Source organism: Phoenix dactylifera, chromosome 13 (assembly GCF_051530095.1).
Source record: "Phoenix dactylifera cultivar Ajwa chromosome 13, Ajwa_hap1_PhDact_Kaust_v1.1, whole genome shotgun sequence".
Classification (NCBI taxonomy): domain Eukaryota; kingdom Viridiplantae; phylum Streptophyta; class Magnoliopsida; order Arecales; family Arecaceae; genus Phoenix; species Phoenix dactylifera.
The window spans coordinates 5,458,463-5,478,354 of NC_143202.1; the positions used below are offsets into that span (position 1 = coordinate 5,458,463).

Genomic DNA, 19,892 nt, shown 5'->3' on the forward strand with positions numbered 1-19,892 from the left:
GTTAAATATATTAAAATCTATAGTCATATTTCCGAATGACATTTTCATTATTCCATTTCGACAGTTGATCAAAGCATTGGAAGTAGCTAGAAATGGGCGGCCTAGGATGACAGGTATTGGAGTGGTACAGTTCATGACAGGCTGGGTATCTAATACTATGAAGTCGACTGGAAAATAGAATTTATCAACTTGGACAAGTACATCCTCGACTATTCCTCTTGGTATCTTTATAGATCGATCGGCAAGTTGGAGAGTAACCTTGGTGGGTTTTAATTCACCAAGTCCTAACTGTTCATAAACTGAATAGGGCAGTAAGTTAACACTAGCACCTAAATCCAGAAGGGCTCGTTGTATCCTGAAGTTTCCTATGATGCAAGATATGGTAGGACAACCAGGATCTTTATATTTAGGTGGGGTGTTGTGTTTGAGAATAGCACTCACCTGTTCAGTTAGAAAAGCTTTCTTTTGTACGTAAAGTTTTCGCTTTATAGTACACAGATCTTTTAAAAATTTGGCATATGATGGGATCTGCTTAATGGCATCTAATAGAGGAATGTTAATCTTTACTTATTTAAAGATTTCCAGAATTTCTTGATCAGGTATTCCTTTTTTAGCTGCAAGCAAGCGCTGAGGAAATGGAGCAACTATCTTGTGATGCAGTATTGGATCATTTTGTTCATTATCATCTTCATCATTCTTTTCAATAGATTTTTTAGGTTTGTCATCTTTTGTTGGAATTTCTTTGTTAATTATTTTTCCACTCCGAAGGGTTGTGACAGACTTTACTTGCTCAAATTTAGGTTGGGATGAACTTGCTTCATGGACCTCATGTTGACCCTTTGGGTTAGATTGAGGTTGGGCTGGAAATGTCCCTTTTTCCCTAACATTGAGTTGAGCCTCAATTCTACCTACAGAATTTTTGAGTTCTTGAAGTGACTGCATGGTATTCTGATTTATCTGGGTCTGCCCTTGCATGAATGCCTGCAAAGTATCCTCAAGAGATCTCTTATGGGGTGGCACATAGGGTATGGAATTCCCTTGAGATTCATTGGCAGTGGGTCCATGTCTCCAACTAAAATTAGGATGGTTTCGCCAACTAGGATTATATGTTTCAGGAAATGGTCTCTTATAAGCATTTGTGAAATTCGCTTGATCATGCAACACTTCTTGGAAGGCGGGGATTGTAGGACAATCCTTGGTTAAGTGTGCATTACTCTCACAGATTTCACAAATACTTTCATCTATAGTAGGTGTCTTTCCTGTATTGGCTCTGCTTAATTCAATGGCTTCAACCTTCCTAGTTAGATTAGCAATCTTTAAATTTACATCATTTTCTTCTTTAACATGATACATTCCTCCTTTAGTATTAGTCGATTTTTGAGGTTTCTCGTTCTTATCTGTTGTATCCCAGGCCTGTGCATTTTCTGCCAACAGATCAAAATAGTCCCAGGCTTCCTCTGGTTCCTTATTCATAAATTCACCATTACACATCATTTCCACAAATTGTCTCATATTGGAGGACAAACCATCATAAAAGAAACTAATGACCCTCCAAATTTCATATCCATGATGTGGGCAAGCAAGTAGAAGGTCCTTAAATCTTTCCCAACACTGAAAAAATGTTTCTCCATCTTTTTGTGCGAAGTTCATGATATTTCTTCTAAGTGTGTTTGTTTTATGTGTTGGAAAGAATTTCTTTAAAAATTCTCTTGTCATTTCTTGCCAGGTGGCTATGGTCCGGGGCCTTAAGGAGTGTAACCATGACTTAGCTTTTTTCTTTAAAGAAAAAGGAAATAACTTAAGCTTAACTACCTCTTCAGTGACATCATTGAAATGAAGTGTTGAACATACTTCATCAAATTCTTTCAGATGCAAATAGGGACTTTCAGAATCAAGTCCGTGAAACTTTGGAAGTAATTGGATTATTCCTGGTTTCATGTCAAAAGCTCCCGCAGCAGTAGGAATAACCATACAGGATGGGGTACTGGTCCTAGCAGGTTGTAGATAATCACGAAGCGTTCTAATAGGTAAGTCATCCTGAAATTCATTATCTCCCTGATTACTACCATTATCTTCCATTTGATTATTTGAATTTTGAATAATTAAATTTTTATCTTTTGATTCAACTCGAAATAATCTATTCGTTTTATCTCTTTGCCACAACCGCATATACTAAGTTTTTTTTTATTATTTTTTATTTTATTTTATTATTATTATTATTATTATTATTATTATTATTATTATTTACACAAACACCCTAATACAGCAAAACAAAAGTTTAATTAAAACATGCATCACCCAACAATTTCTAAGGTTTTCCTAAAAATTCTAGACAGCTCCTAACTGGGTTGAAGAGTACACTTAAGCCTCCAATCCGGTCTAATAACCTAGTCGACCAGGTAAGCTCCCAGGTAAGTGGAGGGGTCACGATGCGTATAGCAAAGGTCCCACTTAAAACCCACTTTCCTCGAACAGAAACTGTCTCCCTTTAATCACTTAAAGGGACAAAGCTTGCCTAGACATCGACCGGGGTCATAGAGCGAAATTGGTGCAACTTTCAGTGGTCTTCGTCCTATTGAGCTCGATTATCCTTAGGGGCCAACGTCTAGTTGATTTTAATTAGGCTTAGGATATTTATGCACTTGGATGATTTTTGGGCTAAGGACGAGTAATGAAATCCCGACCTTATCTTGTTAATGGGTTCAGCCCTTAGATTATTTTATGCAAATGCTTTATACTATATGCAACAATCAAGAAAATTTTTAACATTTTATGTCATGACATTAAATTGCATTTGAATAGTTGATCAAGCAAACTAGCTAAATTTTTTTTTCTTTTTATTTATTTATTATTTTTATTATTTTATTATTATAATTAAAAATAATTTTTTTTTTATTTTTTTTAAAACAAGAGTAAAATTCTTATCTAGGAAAAATAGGACTAGTATGAGCAAAACAGAAAAATTAATTTAAATACTCACGGCCAGAGTTCGTTCACTCCGGAAATCCAAAAATGTGATCTTGATCTTCCTCGTTACTGGTCCTGCTTTGTATCGCCCTTGAATCTGAAAAGATTTGAAATTTCAGCTGTGTTAAAAATAAGAACAATTGAAGAACTAAAAATAAAGAATTGAAATTTTCAGCCTTGTTCTCGTTCGCACGTTGCAAATCCCCGGCAACGGCGCCAAAAACTTGCTACGATTTTAATCTTGCTCTTTTAAAAAGGGAAATTAAACGTAGGATACCCCAAGTATAGGGTGTAGCAAAGTAATATTCTCGGTGAGTCCGAGATCGAATCCACAGGGATTTGACAGTGAACAAAAACTAAAGGCTAAATAATATTCGGATTGACAAAATATAACTAAGGCATCAGGATACAGCCTAGCACTTCATCATGCTTTTCTTAAAATCATCTATTATCTCAGTTAAATAGATTTAGTTTTATGGGCAGTATTACAGTAATTCTATTTTAAACTACAGGGATTTCTAAGCATCTGTTATACCCGGGGAAAATAACAAATCAAAGAAAATATATAAGTTTGAAATAATTTCTATCAATCTACTGCACCATAAATCAAATCAAAAAAACATTAAAATCCAATTGATGATTAAAGAAAATACATGAAGAAAATGCTAGGCTTTTCCCTAGCCTTAGCTAGAGAAGATTTAGCTATCCATATGAGATGCAAGCAATTTTATAAAAAGGATTAGTATAGAGTAAATAAAATAAACATAAATCCTTTTTTTTTTTTTCTTTCTCCTCTTAAGAAAACAGGGTGCTCTGTTTTCTTTCTTTGGGTTTTCTCCTCCCGTTGCTTCTCCTCCTTCTCTTGTTCGGCTGAGAAGGTAGATCGGAAGAGGGAGCTTCCTGGTTCCCTTGGCCTCTAGCTGTCCTCTTCTCCTCTCTCCCGTCGGCTGCCTAGATTGGAAGAGAAGATGCTCCGGATGGCTCTCCCAGCTGCTTTCTCCCTTCCGTTCCGTGACCTCCCCTCGCCTCCTCCTCCTCCTTCCACCGGATGGCTCTCCCTTTTATAGAATTTTCCCAAAGCTCAAGAGACGCTGGGAATCAATGAAGATCAAACCGGCCGTTTAATTTGCTCCCTGTTTTCGCGATGGAAGTCGAACCGAGATTGCTGGGTGCTTTGCGATGGACTCGGTCATGGGAAGGTTTTGATTCGGCTGTTGAGATGATGAAGCATCTGAAACGCATGGATTTGAATGCAGCTTGGAATGATCCGGTTTGCTTGAGATACGGGATGAAGTTGAATCGCTTGGGATTCTTCAGCTGGAAATTGTGGAAGAAGATGACCGTTGGGAAGAAAAGAAACGGGGGAGACGGAAGGACTGGCTTTGGAGTTCCCTCGTTGCCGTTTGGGAATTTGAAGATGAAACAATTGGATGCCACGATCGCTGGGAAGCTCCTCATGGATGAATCCTGCTCTGTTCATTGGAACGTTGCTTCACGGATGAAAGAGCCGGTTTGGGAGTTTTGAAGATGAATGGTTGCTGGAAGCGTTTTGATTGTAGATTCTGTTCTCGAAACAGGGGATATGGAAGCCACGTGTGAGACGCGGCTTGGGGATGATCCAGTTGCATGCTGCCACGGTCGGTTGAAAAATGCTGGGATCTTCATGACGCAGGCACTAATGCTGGCTGAATCAGCTGGACGCAGTGATATAGATTGCATGCGGATGACGGGCAACGTAAGGCTCAGATGAGATGCTAAGGATTTGTTGAGCTCGGACCGTCAGAAATTGGGCTCAAACCAGAGTTACTGGGTCTCTTGGATTAATTTCACTCAAACACAAATAAAACATTAATTAATTAATTTTATTAATAAAAATTAACTATAATACTAATTAAGATAATATGAAAATTTCACTTTTGTACTCTCATCAGGAGGAGAAGAAGAGGAAGGAGATGAAGAAGAAGGAGGAGAAGAAGAGGAAGGAGATGAAGAAGAAGGAGGAGAAGAAAGAAGACGAAGAAGACGAAGGAGAAGGAGAAGAAGAATAAGCAGCAGCAGCAGTAGAAGAAGAAGAAGAAGAAGAAGAAGGAGGAGGAGGAGGAGGAGAAGAAGAGGAAGGATACAGAGAAGAATAAGAAGAAGAAGGAGGAGGAGGTGGAGAAGAGGAACAAGAAGGAGAAAAAGAAGAAGAAGGAGGAGGAGGAGGAGGTGGAGAAGAGGAACAAGAAGGAGAAAAAGAAGAAGAAGGAGGAGGAGGAGGAGGAGAAGTAGAAGGAGAAGAAGATGGAGAAGAAGAAGAAGGAGAAGAAGGAGAAGAAGAAGAAGGAAAAGAATAAAAAGAAGAAAGAGAGGAAGAAGAGGAAGAAGAAGGAGAAGGAAAAGAAGAAGAAGGAGAGGGAGTAGCAGTAGTAGTAGTAGTAGAAGAAGAAGGAGAAGAAGAAGAAGGAGAACAAGAAGATGAAGAAGGAGAAGCAAGAAGGAGAAGAGGAAGAATAAGGAGAAGAAGAAGAAGGAGGAGGAGGAGGAGGAGGAGGAGGAGGGGAAGAAGAAGAAGAGGAAGGAGGAGTGGAAAAAGAAGAAGAAGAACCAAGAAGGAGAAGAAGAAGAAGAAGAAAAAGAAGAAGAAGAAGGGATAGGAGGGGGAGGAGAAGAAGAAGAGCAGGAAGACGGAGGAGAGAGAAAAAGAGGAGGAGGAGGAGGAGGAGGAGGAGGAGGAGGAGGAGAAGGAGAAGGAGAAGAAGAAGAAGAAGAAGAAGAAGAAGGAGAAGGAGAAGGAGGAGGAGAAGAAGAAGAAGGAGAAGAAAATGGAGAAGAAGAAGAAAGAGAAGGAGAAGACGAAGAAGCAGAAGTAGAAGAAGGAGAAGGAGGAGAAGAAGGAGGAGAAAAAGAAGAAGACGAAATAGTAGGACAAGGAGAAGAAGTAGAAGAAGAAGACATAGTAGAGGAAAAGAAGGAGAAGAAGAAGAAGAACAAGAAGGAGAAGATGAAGAAGGAGAAGTAGAAGAAGTAAGATGGAGAAGAAGAAGAAGAAAAAGGAGAAGAAGAACAAGTAAGATGGGGAAGAAGAAGAAGAAGGAGAATAGGAAGAAGAAGAAGAAGAAGGAGAACAAGAAGAAGAAGAAGAAGAGGAAGATGAAGATGAAGAAGGAGAAGGAGGCGGGGAAGAAGATGTAGAAGGAGAAGAAGAAGGAGAGAAAGAAAGGGAAGAAGAAGGAGATGAAGAAGGAGGAGGAGAACAAGAAGTAGAAGAAGGAAACGAAGAAGGAGAAGAAAAAGGAGAAGAAGAAGAAGGTGAAGAAGGAGAAGGAGAAGGAGATGGTGAAGATGGAGAAGAAGGAGAACGACAAGAAGAAGAAGAAGAAGGGGAAGGAGAAGGAGAAGAAGAAGAAGGAGAAGGAGAAGAAAAAGAAGAAGGAGGAGAAGGAGAAGAAGAAGCAGGAGAAGAAGAAGGAGAAGAAGGAGAAGAAGGAGAGGAAAATGGAGAAGAAGAAGAAGGAGAAGACAAAGAAGCAGAAGTGGAAGAAGGAGAAGGAGGAGAAGAAGGAGGAGAAGAAGGAGGAGGAGAAGAAGAAGAAGGAGAGGAAGGAGAAGAAGACTGTTGGGAATTGTATCCTAAGAGTCAATCATCAGTGCACTGATGATTAAATTTTGTAAATGAATTGACAAATTAATAAAATATTATTTGGCATTGTTCATCATTTCATTGTACATCTTCAAATGAACTCTTATATGATGAAGTTCATAGGACTTGTTTTATGATAAAGAAGGAATTATCTTCAAGTCCTTAAAACTGTTCGTGATCAAATGATATGCTGTTACTAGGACGACAACATTATCGAGATTAGGTCGTTGTGTGACATATACGTTGGTTGTCCTCTTAACCAAGGAGTGTGGAGATACTGATATGTCACACAGGTGAAGTGTAGGAGTACATTTCACTGAACATGATCAATTTCGGAACGCTCTACTGTCAAGAGATGTTCCGAGTGGATATGGGTATAAGTTTGGCCCTCTGACCTGAGACCGCAACCTGTGACTAGCAAGCAATTCACTATACTTTGGCACTGGACTACCTGAATTTCTAATTCAGTAACAGAAGGTCACTGGGTATAGTCAAGTACTTGCATAGTCAGTTGTGAGTCAAGATGGAATTGATCCCTCCTGAAAATAAGAAATAATGCCTTATGTTCAATTTAGCAAAACCTTGGCCAGGGTAATCCTTGTGAGAAGTCACAGGATTTCTAAAGTTGAATCACATCATGGATGCACTTATTACAGATTTAACAGAACTTTAAAGTCATCTTGACATTTAGGAGTCATAGGGATAAATTATACGGTAACCATAGTCCAAGGATTCTTTAATGTTGCTTTACGATCATTCGTCCTATCCGGACGTCGGGTACTATTGCTAGATGGTCATTTCGATTAGTACAAAAAGTTATTCTTGTGCTACCGGCTTAGGTTCGAACCTATGGGGTCACACATAGAAGTTTCTAGGTTGATCAAATGGCTGATTAATGATTAAAAATCATTCAGGAATAATTTAGTCAATTCGATTGACAAAATTATCCTAAGCAAAAGTTGCATTAAAATAATTATTGAATTATTGGAGGGTTAATTAGTAATTGGATTACTAATAAATTTAATTTGATTGAATTATTGGACTTTAATTAAGCTAAATTGAATTAGATTCAATTTGGGCTAAATTAGGGTTTGACTTAATTCGATCGGGTTCGATCCGAGCCGATTGGGCATAACCTAATTGATTGAACTTGACCCAATTGGATTGGAATTGATTCTAGTCAATTAAGAGTCATTATTATGAATAATTAAGTGGAATTAATTGCAATTGGATTGCAATTGGCTAATTTAATGAACCAAATCAAATTGGGTTCGACCCAAATTAATTTGGGTTCATGATTGGATCAATTTGATTAAACCAAGGTTTGTGCGGATTTTAAAGACCACATGTCGTCGTAGGAAGAATATGACTTAAGTCATATTCACACTATGCGGACTTTAAAGTCCATATGGCGTCGTAGGATGCATGCTCCCAAATCAATTAATTCTCCTAATGAGATTAGGAATCCTAATGTGATTAGAAAATTAATCAATTGATTAAGTGGACACATGTCATGCATCTATGAGCACAAGGATTGGACACTTGGCATTAATCCAAGGGTGGGTTATAGTCCCATACTCCTAATAAGATTAGGAGAAGCCCTAAACCCAATCTATAAAAGGGTAGCAAGAGAGACATTATGAATTAATTCTCTTCTCTTCCTCTCCATGCCAAAGATTTAGTGATTATGATTTTTTTAAGAACTTAGAGTTCTGAAAAATTCAAAAAAGGATCACTTCATTACTTCTCCTCTTCTCCTTCTTCATCTTCTTCCTTCATCTCTCATAAGATCAATCAAAGGTTGATTGATTTTAGGAAGAACAAAATCAGCCACAGCAGGGTTTCGCGCAAGCTAGCACTTCCGCGGGATCAGATCAACCCGGAGCTTCGCGTGGATCATCCGTAGAGGCCAGACACGTGTGTGGCTACGAGGCTCAACTTTTAGATCTTCAAATCCAACCTCTTCATCATAAGGTATGAGACTTATTTTATCTTAGTTAGGTTTAGAGCTTAACAAAGATTGCTGATTTTCTAATTCTATGATTAATCATGCTTATAGTTATTTTTACATAAATAGTTTAAACGTTCCTGTAATTTATTTTTGAGATATGATCTTCCTTGCATGCTTGGAATTAAAGAGTTTAATTCTATCTTTCCACTGCATTTTTTTGAAATTTTTTTAAAATTACATGCATGCAAAAACCGACTTTTTTCCTTCAATTGGTATCAGAGCCAGGTTGAATGTTTAAACAATTTATGCTTAAAATAATTGTAATTAAATCTGAGATTTATAAATATGTTTAGATCAGATCTAAAGAAGATTTATGAATGTTTTAATTACTATTTTTGCATGATTAACTAGATCTGAAATTTGGATGCATGTGATGCATGTTTTATGATTAATATATGTGATATATTGAACATGTAAAATTTGAAATCATAAACTTATTTAGATTAGATCTAAATGCAATTTATGATCCTTTTAATCTTTAATTTTGTAAGACACATACGATCTGAAAATAAATGCTTATGATGCATGTTATTTAAGTTAATTCATGTTAGTTTATATATGTGATATATGAACATAAATCGTTAATGATTTAAACATGAATTAAATATGAAATCAGAATGTTTAATTCACAAATTTAGATCTGATTTTAAGAACTAAAAATTTGTAATTAACATCTGATTTAAGAGTTATACAATGATCTAAAATTTTTTCATAAAACTACACTTAATTGAGAATTAAGTGACCTAGAATTGTGAATTGAATTTCAATGACAAATTGCATAAGTCTTGGGGGTTTGGGTTAGCTCAAGTCAAGTTCTCTAATTGGGTTAGACCTAAGGTTAGAATCAAATCATGTAATGATTGAGTTAATTGATTAAATCTAACTAAGTAGTAATTAGATCCAATCAAGATAACTCAATTCAATTTGCAATAGTTATAGATTGATCGGTTCCATATCTTTGATAAGACCAAGATGGAACTTGATTTAGGCTCCGTGGTTGAGCCCGAGTCATTAGGATGGTCAAAATCAAAATTGATTAACCAATCGGTGTCAAAGGTATGTTTGGCAGACTCGACCGGTGGTTTTTAATTGAGAGCTACTCGCACTGATGCGTCTTTGTCGAGTTAATGACATATTCCTTCCATCGATCTCACTTACCTGGCTGATTTGGTCAATCATTTTTGATTGGATCATTTAATGATTCGAGTTAACCCATGCCTGTAAGAAAAATCAGTTTGACTGATTTAGGTGCCTCCTTAACCAGTTTGAATCTAATTCTTTATAATCTGACTTGGTGTAGTCAGTGGGAGAATTTAGGTAAACCGGATCTTCTTATCTATCCTAATTTAATCCTCTAAAATTATTAGGTCTTTAAAATAAAACAGTTATGGGGATAACTAGGTCATAGCCTCCCATTAAGTTAGATGATAATGAGTCCAATGTTTCGATAATCATTGGAGGCGCCACACGCCTGGTGCTTATCGGGCATTGAAATTGTCATTTGATATATGATGAGTCGAGTGTACCTTCAATAGGTGGTCAGATGGGCCGAGCCACACTCGGGCTTGGTCATCTATTAGTTGATTACATAGAACCCTATCATTTCATGGTTGGACTTAACCAGAATCTACGGTGAAGGCGCCACACGCCTGCCAAAGAGACTGGGGCAAAATTATCACTAGAAATTGTTTGGTGAAATAATTGGTTCAGAACCTACCAATAGGTGCATATGGGTTGGCCGAGCCACACTTGGGCCCATATGCGATCAATTGGGTTCTAGTGCTCACTAAAGATTTAAGTGTAATTCTTCGAATTTGAGGTAGAGACTACAAATTTGTATAAAATGGTGGAAGGACCTTTAGACTAAAGTCCAAGTCTTTAGGCTATTGTCAATTCATATACTGATAGCCGATTTTCTTTTTTTGCAAAAATGGCCACTAATTTGTCACTTCGTTCATTGTTGGATAATGACAAGTTGACTGGACCCAATTTCAATAACTGGCTTAGAAAACTTAAGATTGTGCTAGAGCATGAATGGATCCTTTATGTGATAACAGATCCAGCACCTGAGCAGCCTGCTGCTAATGCACGGGGTGCGGTCAGAGAAACTTATCAGAAGTGGCTCAGTGACCGTATCACTGTCCGATGCATTATGCTTGCTGAAATGAGCGACGAGTTCAGTCGCCGGTTTGAGAACGCCCAGCCCGAAGAAATCGTTCAAGTGTTGAACGAATCTTTTGGCACTCCCGACGATGTTGAAAGACACAAGACTAGTTGTGCTATTTTCAGCGCACGGATGAAGGATGGGGCATCGGTGACTGATCATGTATTGTATATGATTGAGTTGATCGAGCGCCTGAGCACTCTCGATTTTCTCCTTCATGATCAATTGGGAAAAGATGCTATACTGAACTCTCTTCCTGGTTCGTACCGCCCATTTCTCACCAACTTTCGTATGATGAAACTGGTAGTAAATTATCACCAATTGTTGGGTTTACTACAAACGTTTGAGAAGGATCACCAACTCCTAAAAGGGTCGGTGAATTTAGTGGGAGGTTCGTCCAAGGGTCGTGGTCCTTTTAAGAAAGGGAAGAAGAAAAATAAAAATCAAAAGAAAAAGGTGCATCGTGCAGAGCAAAGTCAGATTAAGAATAAAAAGGCTGATCAGAGTAAGGCAGAGTGCTTCTACTGTAAGAAGCAAGGGCATTGAAAGAGGAACTGTCATCAGTACATTGCCTCTTTTGACCCGAACAGGCCAAAGAAAAAGATGTAATCAGTTGCAGATCAAGATACTTATATGATAACACCTTGTAATTTTTCAATATGCGATAATTCGACCTGGGTATTAGATACCGAAAGTCATTTTAATATTTGTAATTCGTTGCAGGGACTACAGGTCAGTGAGAGATTTAAAGAAAGCAAAAGGTTCCTAAATGTTGGAGATGGAAGATTAGTTCCAGTTCTAGCTTTAGGGATTCTGAAACTTGTATTCAATTCTCAAATAATAGTCTTAAGTGACTGTCACTTTTGTCCTTCTTTCTTATTGAATGTAATTTAAGTAGGCCTTTTGGCCATGAACGGTTATGAGATTTCAATAAAAAGAAATTACTGTGATATCGTTATGAATGTGTTACTGTAATGCATGGACAATTGAGTAATATGATTTATATATTATCACAGCCTGTTCATGTAATGTACAAGTCCAATAAGTGCCCTAGAATAGATAATATCATGGATGTCTACCTTTGGCATCATAGGCTGGGTCATATTAACAAGAACATGATGAACAGGTTAAATAAAGAGGGAATCCTCAATATTAATGATTTGAATCATTAACAACCTGTGAATCATGCCTTCTTGGTAAGATGACCTAGTCACCTTTTACTGGAAAAGGTGAACAAGCCAATGACTTATTGACCCTAGTACATTCTGATGTATGTGGGCCAATGAGCACAAATGCTAGAGGCAGATATGCATATTTTATTACTTTCACAGACGACCTTTCGAGGTATGGTTATGTCTATTTAATGAGACATAAATCTAAAGCATTTAAAATATTCAAATTGTATTGTAATGAAGTAGAAAAACAAACTGAAAAGAGTATTAAAACTCTTCGATCAGATCGAGGGGGTGAATACCTTTCCAATAAGTTTTTGACATATCTGAAAGAGAATGGGATTCTTTCCCAATAGACTCCTCCTGTTACACCGCAATATAACGGCGTGTCAGAAAGGAGAAATCAAACTCTATTAGATATGGTTCGATCCATGATGGGATTTGCAGATCTGCCCATATCCTTTTGGGGATATGCACTTGAGTCAGCCTGTTATATACTTAATAAGATTCCAAGTAAATCTGTGAATAAAACACCACATGAGATGTGGACGGGACGGAAACTGGTACTCTCTCACCTTAGGGTTTGGGGGTGTCCAGCGTACGTCAAACATTTGAAGACAAACAAACTTGAACCTAAGTCTGACAAATGTTTCTTTGTCGGTTATCCTAAAGAAACTAAAGGATATTATTTCTACCTTGCTGAAGAACAAAAGTTGTTCTTAAGCAATAGAGCTGTTTTCTTAGAGAAAGAATTTCTTAGTGAAGGAACTAATAGCTCTAATGTTGAACTTAGGAAAGTTCAACCTGTGGAAGATCCGACACCATCCACTGAACCAATTGAGTCGAATTTGATTTGATCAGATCCATAACCCATCTTAGATGTACCATTAAGGCGATCAGGTAGAGTACTACGTCAGCCGGATAGATACTATGGTTTTTTGGTCCAGGACAGGAATCCTATCGAACTTGATGAAAACGATGAGGATCCGATCACCTACATGGATGCAATGCAGAGGTATGACTCTAATGCATGGCTTGGAGCCATGCAATCCGAAATGGAATCTATGAAGGTCAATGATGTATGGACATTAGTTGACCCATCCGAAGGGATTAAACCCATAGGGTGTAAATGGATTTTCAAAAGAAAACGGGGCACAGACGGAAAGGTAGAAATCTATAAAGCCCATCTGGTTGCCAAAGGATATCGTCAGCGTTATAATATTGTCTATGACGAGACATTTTCTCCTGTGGCAATGCTCAAATCCATTCGAATTATGCTTGCGATAGCAGCACACTTAGATTATGAAATCTGACAAATGGATGTAAAGACCGCTTTTCTAAATGAAGATTTAGAAGAGGAGGTGTATATGATGCAACCTGAAGGTTTTATATCTACAGATGAGTCTAAGGTGTGCAAGCTTCAAAAATCCATTTATGGATTAAAGCAAGCTTCATGGAGTTGGAACATACGATTTGATAAGATGATCAAATCGTATGGCTTCATTAAGAATGAAGAGAAACCTTGTATTTATAAATGGGCAAATGGTTCAGTTATTATATTTCTTGTTTTGTATGTGGATGACATTCTTCTAATCGGAAATGATATTCCTGCATTACAACGAATAAAGGTATGGCTATCATCTCAATTTGCCATGAAGGATTTGGGAGAAGCATCTTACATCCTAGGGATGAAGATTTATAGGGATAGATCTAGAAGATTGCTTGGATTATTCCAATCCATATACATTGATACTATACTGAAGAGGTTCAGTATGATTAATTCCAAGAAAGGCTATCTTCCGATGGGTCGTGGAATTAACCTCTCTAAGAGGGATTGTTCGACAACCCCTCAAGAAAAAGAAAGTATGGATAGAATTCCATATGCTTCGGCAGTGGGATCTATAATGTATGCCATGACATGTACTAGACCAGACGTGGCATACTCACTAGGAGTAGTGAGCAGATACCAGTCTGATCCAGGTAGCAACCACTAGAAGGTTGTAAAAATCATCCTTAAGTATTTGAGAAATACTAAAGACCAATGGCTTGTCTACAGTGATTCTGACTTAAAACTTGAGGGATATACCGATTCAAGTTTTCAGTCAGATCAAGATGATAGCAAGAGGGTGGGGCCATCTGCTGAAAAAGTTTCAAATAGTATACAGTGGCAGATTTTACATGTGAAGCAGAATACATCGCAGCATCTGATGCCGCCAAGAAAGCTGTATGGTTGCGGAAGTTCATCACTGAGCTTGGAGTGACACCCTCCATTGATGGTCCAGTGCCTGTATTTTGTGACAACACTGGAGCCATAGCTCAAGCAAGAGAACCCAAAGCACATCAGCGGACCAAGCATATTCTACGTCGCTATTACCTGGTTCGAGAGATCGTCGAACGAGGTGATATTGATCTTCAGAAGATTGATACAAAAAAAAATCTGGCGGACCCATTTACCAAAGTTCTCAACATTAAAGAGTTCAACGAACACAAGTCGAAGATGGGTATTAGATACTGTGCCGATTGGCTTTAGGCTAAGTGGGAGTTGTTGGAAATTGTATCCTAAGAGTCAATCGTCCGTGCACTGATGATTAAATTTTGTAAATAAATAGACAAATTAATAAAATGTTATTTGGCATTGTTCATCATTTCATTGTACATATTCAAATGAACTCTTATATGATGAAGTCCATAGGACTTGTTTTATGATAAAGGAGGATTTATCTTCAAGTCCTTAAAACTGTTCGCGATCATATGATATGCTGTTGCTAGGACGACAGCATTATCGAGATTAGGTCGTTGTGTGACATATACGTTGGTTGTCCTCTTAACCAAGAAGTGTGGAGACACTGATATGTCACACAGGTGAAGTGTAGGAGTACATTTCACTGAACGTGACCAATTTCGGAACGCTCTACTGTCAAGAGATGTTCCGAGTGGATATGGGTATAAGTTTAGCCTTCTGACCTGAGACCGCAACCTGTGACTAATAAGCAACTCACTGTACTTTGGTACCAGACTACTTGAATTTCTAATTCAGTGACGGAAGGTCACTGGGTATAGTCAAGTACTTGTGTAGTCAGTTGTGAGTCAAGATGGAATTGACCCCTCCTCGAAATAGGAGATAATGCCTTATGTTCAATTTAGCAAAATCTTGGCCAGGATAATCCTTGTGAGAAGTCGCAGGATTTTTAAAGTTGAGTCACATCATGGATGCACTTATTACAGAGTTGACAGAACTCTGAAGTCATCCTGGCATTTAGGAGTCATAGGGATAAATTATAAGGTGACCATAGTCTAAGGGTTTTTTAATGTTGCTTTGCGATCATTCGTCCTATCCGGACGTTGGGTACCATTGCTAGATGGTCATTCCGATTAGTACAAAATGTTGTTCTTGTGCTACCGGCTTAGGTTCGAATCTATGGGGTCACATGCATAGAAGTTTCTAGGTTGATCAAATGGCTGATTAATGATTAAGAATCATTCAGGGGTAATTTGGTCAATTCGATTGACAAAATTATCCTAAGCAAAAGTTGCATTAAAATAATTATTGAATTATTCGAGGGTTAATTAGTAATTAGATTACTAATAAATTTAATTTGATTGAATTATTGGACTTTAATTAACCAAATTGAATTAGATTCAATTTGGGCTAAATTAGGGTTTGACTTAATTCGATCAGGTTCGACCCGAGCCGATTGGGCATAACCTAATTGATCGGACTTGACCCAATTGGATTGGGATTGACTCTAGTCAATTAATAGTCATTATTATGAAGAATTAAGTAGAATTAATTATAATTGGATTGCAATTGGGCTGATTTAATGAGCCAAATCAAATTGGGTTCGACCCAAATTAATTTGGGTTCATGATTGGGTCAATTGATTAAACCAAGATTTGTGCAGATTTTAAAGACCACATGTCGTCGTTGGATGAATATGACTTAAGTCATGTTCACACTATGGGGACTTTAAAGTCCACATGGCATCATAGGATGTATGCTCCCATACCAATTAATTCTCCTAATGAGATTAGAAATCCTAATATAATTAGAAAATTAATCAATCGATTAAATGGACACATTCATGCATCTATGAGCACAAGGATTGGACACTTGGCATTAATCCAAGGGTGGGTTATAGTCCCATACTCCTAATAAGATTAGGAGAAGCCCTAAACCCAATCTATAAAAGGGTAGTAAGAGAGACATTATGAATTAATTCTCTCCTCTTCCTCTCCACACCAAGGGTTTAGTGATTATGATTTTTTTAAGAACTTAGAGTTCTGAAAAATTCAAAAAAGGGTCACTTCATTACTTCTCCTCTTCTCCTTCTTCATCTTCTTCCTTCATCTCATAAGATCAATCAAAGGTTGATTGATTTTATGAAGAACAAAATCAGCCACAGTAGGGTTCCGCGCAAGCTAGCACTTCCGCGGGATTAGATCAACCTGGAGCTTCGCATGGATCATCCGTAGAGGCCAGACACGTGTGTGGCTACGATGCTCGACTTTCAGATCTTCAAATCCAACCTCTTCATCATAAGGTATGAGATTTATTTTATCTTAGTTAGGTTTAGAACTTAACAAGGATTGCTGATTTTCTAATTCTATGATTAATCATGCTTATAGTTATTTTTACATAAATAGTTTAAACATTTCTGTAATTTATTTTTGAGATATGATCTCCCTTGTATGCTTGGAATTAAAGAGTTTAATTCTATCTTTCTGCTGCATTTTTCTAAATTTTTTTTAAAATTACATGCATGCAAAAATCGGCTTTTTTCCTTCAATTGGTATCAGAGCCAGGTTGAATGTTTAAACAATTTATGCTTAAAATAATTGTAATTAAATCTAAGATTTATAAATATGTTTAGATCAGATCTAAAGAAGATTTATGAATGATTTAATTACTATTTTTGCATGATTAACTAGATCTGAAATTTGGATGCATGTGATGCATGTTTTATAATTAATATATGTGATATATTGAACATGTAAAATTTGAAATCATAAACTTATTTAGATTAGATCTAAATGCAATTTATGATCCTTTTAATCTCTGATTTTGTAAGAAATATAAGATTTGAAAATAAATGCTTATGATGCATGTTATTTAAGTTAATTCATGTTAGTTTATATATGTGATATATGAACATAAATCGTTAATGATTTAAACATGAATTAAATATGAAATAAGAATGTTTAATTCACAAATTTAGATCTGATTTTAAGAACTAAAAATTTGTAATTAACATCTGATTTAAGACTTATACAATGATCTAAATTTTTTTCATAAAACTACACTTAATTGATAATTAAGTGACCTAGAATTGTGAATTGAATTTCAATGACAAATTGCATAAGTCTTGGGGGTTTGGGTTGGCTCAAGTCAAGTTCTCTAATTGGGTTAGACCTAAGGTTAGAATCAAATCATGGAATGATTGAGTTAATTGATTAAATCTAACTAAGTAGTAATTAGATCAAATCAAGATAACTCAATTCAATTTACAATAGTTATAGATTGATCGGTTCCATATCTTTGATCAGACCAAGATGGAACAAGGAGAAGTAGAAGAAGGAGCAGGAGCGCCTCCATTACTACTCTGATATAGAAGCACTACCAGACGAATGATATGGTAAAAACATTCTTTTCCTTATTTTGAATAACAAATCTTCCGCTTCAGTCTATGATACAAAACAATATCAAGAAATATATAATAGTTTAACTCTATGGAACTTGAAAGCATAATATGATAATTTTTTATATTACCATTGGAAAGTAAATCCACTATCCCGCTACCTTATGGATGATCAACCCAGCTCTCCTCGATCCGCAGGCGATGTACCATACAGGGGAGGGTCACTACGGGCACGTAGCTTTGTGACTACAACAGCAATGCTTTCGGTGGAAGAAATGACTTCTCACTAAGCACAAGGACAAGTCCAGAGAAGATGCTCTGAACAAAGCTGAATCAAATTAGATCAGCATCAAGGTGGTACTCCCAAAGCCACTTTACATCAAATCACTGCTTTCCTCCAGGCAGAAGGAATCCCTCCAACCGAGGAAAGATTCTTTCTTGGCAACGAAGAAATTACTTTCGGCAGGAAAGATGCTTTCTTGGCAGTGAAGAAATTACTTTCGGCAGAAAGCAACACCGACCAATGTCACGTCACTCTGACGGATGGCATCTTCACCAGCAGAGGATAAGAAAAGGACGCACGAAGGCATCTACTTTCGGCAGACCAAGGACACTGTGCAATAAAGCACCTTTTTCAAAAGCAGAACTGTTTTACTGCTTTTTATACCTTTGAGTCCTTTCGGTCTTTCTTTTCCTTTTCTTTATGTCGTTAGATTTTTCAAGTGGGACAATTTTCCCAAAGCTGATGTAGTGGCCCAAGAACCTGATTGAGGTTTGGAACAAATTGATTGCATCAGCGGCTATGGTCAATCCATTATTAATGGTTACCATTTTAAAGATCTCTATATCTTTAAAGTGTTGTTCTAGTGATTTAGAAAACACTACAACTTCATCATTATAATTAATGATAGTGTGTGAGAATGGATTATAAATCTCATTCTGTATATTCTGAATTTTAGAGGGTGCACTCCTTATACCAAATGGCATTACATTCCATTCATATTGCCCTATTGGTGTAGAGAATGCAGTTTTATATCTATCAGAATTCTTTATCTGGTTCTGATAATAACCTGATTTCAGGTAAAACTTAGAATAGATTAGTGATTTAGAAATAGTAAACCTGAGGGGGGTGAATCCCTTTGATACGGAAGCGGGGGAAGAGGAAGGAGAGAAGCAAGAGCGCAAAGATAGAGACAAAAGCAAAAGAGATTTTCTTATTACTTCAAGGGGCTGTCTAAGGTTTCTCCTCCTCCAATGTGGAGAGTCGATAGCCTTAAATAGACCATAGGTTACATTGGATTCCAATTCATTTTGGAGTCCGGGGTCACACTGTCTCCTCACATGGACGACATACAAATACAATAAAGAATTTAAAGAAAAGAAAAAGAAAGACCGAAAGGACTCAAAGGTATAAAAAGCAGTGAAACAGTTCTGCTTTTGTAAAAGGTGCTTTATTGCACAGTGTCCTTGGTCCGCCGAAAGTAGATGCCTTCGTGCGTCCTTTTCTTGTCCTCTGCTGGTGGAGATGCCATCCGTCAGAGTAACATGACATTGGTCGTGTTGCTTTCTGCCGAAAGTAATTTCTTTGCTGCTAAGAAAGCATCTTTCCTGCCGAAAGTAATTCCTTCGTTGCCAAGAAATCATCTTTCCTCGGTTGGAGGGATTCCTTCTGCCTGAAGGAAAGCAGTGATTTGATGTAAAGTGGCTTTGGGAGTACCACCTTGATGCTGATCTATTTCGATTCAACTTTATTCAGAGCATCTTCTCTGGACTTGTCCTTGTGCTTAGTGAGAAGTCATTTCTTCCACCGAAAGCATTGCTGTTGTAGTCACAAGGCTTGGTTCTTCTACCGAAAGTAGATTCTCTCGGTTATAGAACAATCTTCTTCCCCTCTGCTTATGCAGAGGCAGGTTCTTTGCCCTTGGTTTGATGCAGCTTTACTGGCTTGAACCTGGGATCATCAATAATTAATTGATGTTGGGTCTTGATTGCACCCTTTCTTGGATGAATTGCCAAGATACTTTGCCACATATGTTCTGTAGCTTCAGCTCTACTTTCTTTATGCATTTGATTATGCCCAGAAGTAGACTGTTCTTCTTCTTTCTCAGGAGATAGAGTATCCTCTGCATAAGGATCTTGAGCTTCTCCTGCAAGACACCGAACATATTAGTATCATCAGGCAAAGAGTTAGATGAACTCTGTGAGGCAGTATCTTTCATTAACACCGCCTTCTTTGATGCAGTACTCTTTATGGAGTCTGTCTTGATATGCTCTGCTTCAAATGTAGAGTAGAACTGCTTCTTGAGCTGGTCCAGGCATT

The 19,892-nt window shown here is 37.5% G+C and overlaps 1 protein-coding gene and 1 non-coding gene across 2 annotated transcripts; one reads left to right on the top strand and one right to left on the bottom strand.

Moving 5' to 3' along the window:
• Nucleotides 1-485: 485 nt before the first annotated feature.
• Nucleotides 486-2,194, bottom strand: LOC149751433 (uncharacterized). Its single transcript, XM_089927002.1, has one exon. It carries the CDS (start codon nucleotides 2,167-2,169, stop codon nucleotides 568-570), a length of 1,602 nt encoding a protein of 533 aa, XP_089783128.1. The 5' UTR covers nucleotides 2,170-2,194; the 3' UTR covers nucleotides 486-567.
• Nucleotides 1,562-1,668, top strand: LOC120106073 (small nucleolar RNA R71). The gene has a single exon (XR_005508301.2). It is a non-coding gene; the product is annotated as a small nucleolar RNA R71 (small nucleolar RNA).
• Nucleotides 2,195-19,892: the final 17,698 nt, after the last annotated feature.